General features: G+C 34.0%; 1 protein-coding gene across 1 annotated transcript; it reads left to right on the top strand.

Moving 5' to 3' along the window:
• The first annotated feature begins 1956 nt into the window (after window positions 1-1956).
• On the top strand, window positions 1957-3439 carry LOC102590526 (basic 7S globulin-like). Its single transcript, XM_006349184.2, has one exon. It carries the CDS (start codon window positions 1977-1979, stop codon window positions 3324-3326), a length of 1350 nt encoding a protein of 449 aa, XP_006349246.1. The 5' UTR covers window positions 1957-1976; the 3' UTR covers window positions 3327-3439.
• The last annotated feature ends 3621 nt before the right edge of the window (window positions 3440-7060 follow it).

Raw genomic sequence — 7060 nt, 5'->3', positions numbered from 1 at the left:
TCTTTATATGTCAGTCTAATTAAAGCAATTTTGTCTTTAATCATTGACCTTTTTTATTTCTTACCTACTTCTTCAGCAAAAAGATAATGGAAATAAATAAATAAATTTTGGTTCTACCTACGACTTCTCCTAAAAAAAAAGGACATAGACATAAGACAGGTAGGCTTCCCACTTTCATGTGTCTTTTGGCAAGTAAAATAGCGTTATCCTCGAAAATATATTTATTCATGCAAATATAAAAAGATTAGGCTTTTCCTATTTTAGTTACAATTACAAAAAGACAGCTAGTTTTGTATCCTCATTCATCCCTTGACAAATACTCTGTCGTACGATAAATTGAGAGGGGAAAGATTTGCATAAAATATCTGATAATATTTTAGGCCGTTGGTTTTGTATGAATGCATATTATATATAAATAAAATATATTTATTCTAATCGAAAAAAAAACACTCAAAATAGTGTGTTTGTACCAAATGAATGAATATAAAACATAATTTTTTTATCACAAGTTGATTGTAAAAATGTCCATTGAGCTATCATTTTATTATATCAAAATCACTAAACTATTTTTTGGTTAAAAAAAAGACATCCAATTTACTAGCTAGGATCACAAAAAGTCAATACATTATTTTTTATAAATAATAATAAAGTCACTCAACTTTAGGCTAAGCATCACATAAAATCACTACTTGTAATCCCACGTAAGGTAGCATAGTAATTAGAAAAATGGAATGACATTTTTGTTACAATTTTTTTTTTTCTGAAATATTATCTTATTAGTTAAAAAGTGAAAGTCCATTCCGTGTAACTAACCTATTTTATCATTTTAAATCATGATTAAATGATATGTATTTTCCATCAACAACTTTTAACTAGTAAAATTAAATTATTTAATTCAATGTCAAAGCTCTATCCTAATTATTCTAGTGTCAATAAATATAACCGATAAAAGAAAAATATTCTATTGCCACTAAATTCTCTTTGGTATAATGCCTTGCCGAATTCAAGCAATGATAAAGGAGAAAAGAAGGGACAAAACAGGAAAAGGAAATATGTTGGTTTTTGAAGAAAAAATGAAAAGGAAGATTAATTGGGTTGAGCGAGTAGCTCAGTTGATTGAAACCTTCTGTCCTTCACGTGTGATTGAAGAATTTATCAAATGTCATGCACCCACCCACACGCGCACTCACCACACACAAAAAAAGGACTAATTAGATTTTCCTTTACTACATAATTGAGAAATAAGAGGTTTTTGGCCTAGCCTTGTGATTTTGTAATTGTTTTCTGTCAATTTCTATCACGTCTTGACATAGGTTTTCTCTTTACACGACATATTATTGAAAGTAGGTGGATTTGTTATTTTTAATTCCAACTTGTTTATCAAGTTGAAGTTCAATCCAACTTATTTATAAATAGAAAAAAGATCTAAGAGACATGTTCATGTGGCCTTTGGGAATATACTAGTAATTCATTACAGTACTCCATTTATCTTGATTTATGTGATTTACTTGGTTTTTAATTTATTCAAAAGAAATTATACCATCTTTTTATATTTTAAAATAATTTATCTTTAAAATGTTCATTTTATTTTCATTAAGATCAGTAGCGTAGCCATGTATACTCAAAGATGATCAATTGAACCCCTAGGTGATTTATGCTATTTATATGAAAATTATAAGTAAGAAAATATTTTATATACATATATTTATATTAAATCTGGAATACCTTAACAAAACGCCTGACTTCGTGATTGATTAAGATGAATTAATGTTACCATATGAGTATTTGTTATTTGTTTTAGAGTATGAGGTTTTAAAAAAAAAATTCTTAAACTAGAATTCTGACCAAATATTACCACATAAATTAAGACCCCCATTGATTATTATTTTTAACCACTCAAGGAAACCTTGCTCTACTATAAATAAACATGTTTATGCTATCCACTTCTTCACACACTCCTCTTTTTAACTCCTACAATGGCTTCAACACATATTCCTTTGTCTCTCTTTTTAACTCTCCTCCTTCTCTTCATCAGCTCCTCCACAGCCCAGCCCGTTAAACGCCGTGCTCTTCTTCCAGTAACCAAAGACGTGGCCACTAAGCAATACGTGACACTCATTAACCAAAGAACTCCCCTTGTCCCCATAAAACTAACGGTAGACCTTGGTGGACGTTTCATTTGGGTGGATTGTCAAAATGGCTATGTTAGTTCAACCCTAACACCTCTCATTTGTGACACCTTATTCTGTAGACTTTCGCATTCTGGAGCGTGTGATGGTAATTGTACGGGCTCATCACCCGGACATCCTAATAAAGATTGTACTTGCTCACATCTTGCATACAATCCTGTTTCTCGTACCAGCACAGGTACCGGGCTTAATGAGGATGTTATTACCATCCAGGATACGGATGGGCTCAAGCCCGGTCCGTATCTCAAGCCCGGTAAAGTTGTGTTTGGTTGCGCGGATACTTCATTACTTAAAGGTTTAGCTAAGGGGGTCAAGGGAATAGCTGGATTTGGGAATGGCTATGTAGCCATTCCAAATCAATTAGTGTATCGTTTCTCTAGACCTAGAAAAATCGGCCTTTGTTTGAGCTCTTCCACAAATTCTCCTGGAGTTATATTTATTGGTGAAGGTCCATATGTATTACTTCCTAATATTGATGTGTCTAAAAATCTCCTTTACACACCTCTTCTTATAAACCCGATTAGTACTGCTGGATCATCGTTTGGGGGTGAGCCATCGACGGATTATTTTATTGGAGTAAAATCTATTAAAGTTAACGGTGATTTGGTCCCTATAAATAACTTATTATTGGAAATAAATGAAGAAAATGGACAAGGGGGTACAAAGATTAGTACAATTGATCCATATACTAAGTTGGAGAGTTCAATTTACAAGGCATTAGTTAAGGCATTTGTACACTCACTAACTATACCTAGGGTTAAAAAAGTTGCACCATTTGAGATGTGTTACAAAAGTAGTAGTTTACCTAGTACTAGAGTTGGCCCTGGTGTTCCAAATATTGAATTTGTTTTACAAGGTAAAAATGGCGAGACACCTTCGTTTATTATCTCTGGAGCTAACTCAATGGTGGCCGTTACAGATGAAGTGCTTTGCTTAGGATTTGTAAATGGTGGAGAAAATCCGACTACATCGATTGTGATAGGAGGACATCAAATTGAAGATAATTTGGTACAAATTGATATTGATAACAAGAGGGTTGGTTTCAGTAACTCGCTCTTGTTCCAGCAAACTACGTGTGCCAACTTCAATTTTGGGGCGACTCAGGGTCAAGATGTGGGAGGACGAGAGATTGTGTAAAATGTTGTGTTATTTAGTTTGTTTGTGTGGTGTGTTTGGACATTTTTTGTCCAAGTCAATGATGTTTTTTAAGGTTTATGATCTACTATAATAACTTATGTTTAATTTGCTTAGGATTTGTGGATGGTGGAGAAAAATCGACTACCGAGGACATCAAATTGAGAACTAACAAATGGTATAAAATGGACATTAATAACTTGTCGTATAACATAGGGGAGACTCTTACATCAATGATTGATCAAACATAAGGTCTAATTTAAGATAAGTTTTTCACGCTATGCTCAAACACAATTTTCAGCTCGACTTCCACTATAATACAATCATCAACAAGATATCCTTTTTCCGGATCATGCAATTGAGTTAAAGGCATAAAATCTGAATAATTACCCCAAGAAAATATGGCATAAAATACACACACTACAACAAAAGATGCTTTTAGTGGCATTTATTTAGTGACAATAAGTGAATTGCCACTAATACATTATATACACTATACTATTCCCGGCATTTAAACTTTAGCCAGTAAAAGAGGATAGAATGAAAGTCAATTTGTAATATTTTTTAATTTTCCCCCAATTCCTTTTTAGTTTGAATTTTCCTCCATATTCGCCCTTCAACGAAATTCAAATGGTCGGCCATGGAAATCAGCACGACGGCGATGGAAATCGGCACAACTACAATGGAGTTTGGTACAGCGGCGGTGGAATCTGGCACAACGGTGGTGGAGTTCGGCACAACTGTTAATGAGATGGGTGGACTTCTTATAAGGCTTGGGCAATCCTCCTCCCTTTGAGCTAGCTTTTGGGGTGTGAGTTAGGCCTAAGACCTAATTTAACAACAACACGGTGGAATTCAGCGCATCGGTACTGATGAGAAGAAAGACGAATCAAAGCCTCAGATGTCTCTTCCAGAGCTCACCTCAGCAGCCTGTATTCGTGTAAGAAAATTCATCATCGTCGATCGCCTCATATTCGATCGAATTGAATTCGAACTGTACAGCCATGCCGTTTGGTGACTACTAATATCCATTTTATTCAGTTTTTTATTCCTCTGGGGTGGCGTTGCAGCAAAAGGAGAAGGTATTTATCCCCTGTTGAGCTGTGAAATCAAAACTGCACTTAATTTGTCTCACTAGTGCAATCATAGATTTACAGTGAATTGTTTGTTTACTCTTACTTTGTCTTTCTTCTTTCGAGCACCATTGGAGTATCGATCTATTTCATGTCCAACAAAGAGAAAAAAAGAATGCATGGTAGTGTCGTGCTACCCTTATTTTTTCGTGAAAAGTGGCAAAACCATCATCACTAGTATACTGCATTTTATTTAGTATTGAAGTTACTTTTGTAATTTTTTATGAGATGCATTTTCTGATTTCCTTACAAGATTTTTGCGATTATCAGAGGATGCATCAAGGAGTTCTGAATTGGACTTCAAGGAGTGGTTTGAAAGCATAACATACCATCTATCTGCATTATTGCCCAGGAAGTTTATGGTATGTGGTGAGCATAATGCCCAGCTTCCTCCTCCACATGCTTTGGCTATGATACAGACTAAAGATTCTACTGCTTTTCCCGATCCTTGTCGAAATTTTGCATTTCCTCCTCCTCCACCTGGTGATAGGAGGCAAATTGGGCCTCGACGTAAGTGTAAAATTCACATGTTTCCAACCCTATCTTATTTCTAAGCTTCATAAATTTGTATTATATCCTTTGCTTTGATCAGCACTTGACATAATGATGTAATCTGGGTTGTGCTCTCTTTCATTTTCATTCAGTATGTCCTGTATGCTACGTTCCTGTGGAGCAAGCAATAGCTCGTATGCCTAGAGTCCCGTCAGTGTCACCCAGGCTTCAGCATTTAACTTATTTCCACGAGCAAATTCCCATGAAGACTGAACCTCACAGGGGTTCTGCATTTGGTGGGTACCCTTCTTTGGTGGAGAGGAATGCTTCGTTTGACATAAAAGAGCCAATGACTCTGCACTTGTCATGTTGACAGTCACTTGTCTTATTTTTGTTGGCAATGTCTTTGTAATGAACCCATATTGTATTGAAATGGATAATTGGAATTACACCTACAATTATAAGAGTTCATCATTCTAATTGCTCCAAACTAGTAACAAATCCTTCAAAAGAAAAAAGTAGAAATAAAAAGGAAGAATGGAGGGAGGTTCCAAATTAATCTAAGCAACTAAGAAATAAGAGACAAGTTCATAGCATAATCCTAATTGAGTATTTTCCTCTTCTATATATAAGAATCTTCCCAGGGTCCCAAATGTAATTTGATATCTTCTCACGTAGGTCCTCCAGCTAAGTTATATTGTTCGTTTGACATAAAAGAGTCTGAATGTTGGCAAAATTAAATCAAGTGAGTGAGTTTTAAACTTTGAATTAACGAAGAATAAATTCAAATAAAGCTCTCCATCACTTAAAATTCTTCTTGATTTCTTGACTTACTCTCGGGTGGTCTATGTGTAATATAAGCCCCCACTTGCTGTAAGACTGGAGTACTAGAGATGTCAAATTGTCCAAGACTAGATTAATCTACATTACTAGCAAAGAAATTAGAAAATGATGACAAAACCAAGTCAAGTATCCTGACACAAATATTTTCCAAAAAATAACTTTCATCTGAACAACATTTCCAAGCATGTTTATCGGTCTGCAATCAAGTTTGAGCTGTAAGCTACTATTGGGGTTTCCATTGTCAGAGTCACTGAAGTTAAAACGCTTATGTTTATCATTGCTTTATCATCTAGTTCAAGGTATCCCTCAATTTTCATTTTTTTTATTCAGTTGTTGGGTCATGACCAGGTGACTACTAGAAAGTGTTGATAATCTCAAGAAGAGAAGTAATGCTTCTTGTTAAAATCCAAGAGAATGCCCATGGGAAATAACGTTTATATGAGCCTAGCTATTTCAACTTATCCTTGCCCTTTGCATTATCTTTTCGTTTCGGGAAGACATCCGACTGCACCATGGGGCCTCTCTTGAATGATATGGAAGTAAAAAAATATGTGAAGAGAACTGATGGCTTTTTAGACAGTATAACTATGTCTTTCTTTGAACATTATTATTATATGGTTCGTCACTTCGTTGAAATGATTATCTGCAGATTATTTCATTAGAATGTTTTTTCTGTTATAATGAGCACCTTTGTTTGTTAATTTCAAAATAGTTAGGTCCATTATCTTTTTTTATGTGTTGCAGGACCAGTTATTTCCAGTTTAGTGTCGCACTACTTTTCTACCAATTGGATAAATGAAGGTGGTGTGACCCATGCTTACCGATCCCAGTTTAGTCTCATACTACTCTTTTTCGAGCCAGGGCAAGTGAAAGTAACTAAAATTACATGTTGAGTTTATATATAGTTAGTTCTTTGATTGAAGAAATGAAGAGCAGGCAGGAGGATAACATCACAATTGTAGACACGTAATTTTTTATCAAACTTAAGTTTTACATCATTTTTAGAGCTTAAATATTTTTATAAAAATCTAAATTAAATATTTTGACTTTTACCTTATTTTATTAACTTTATTTTAAAGGATTTGAAAACAACAAAAACATAATCATATTTTTTGGTAGGTTTTATTTTATTTTATTTTTATGTTATTATTATTATTTTTTTCTTCTTCTTTTCTTTTTATTTTTTCATTTTTAAAAAAAAAAAGAAATGAAAATTTATAAAAGGATTATATGTTTTATTTTAATTTAGTTTAATAAATAAGCAATATT

This window comes from Solanum tuberosum, unplaced genomic scaffold (genome assembly GCF_000226075.1).
Source record: "Solanum tuberosum cultivar DM 1-3 516 R44 unplaced genomic scaffold, SolTub_3.0 scf00104, whole genome shotgun sequence".
NCBI lineage: Eukaryota > Viridiplantae > Streptophyta > Magnoliopsida > Solanales > Solanaceae > Solanum > Solanum tuberosum.
Note: the sequence above shows the minus strand (reverse complement) of the source record. Positions and strands in the feature narration are given on the sequence as shown.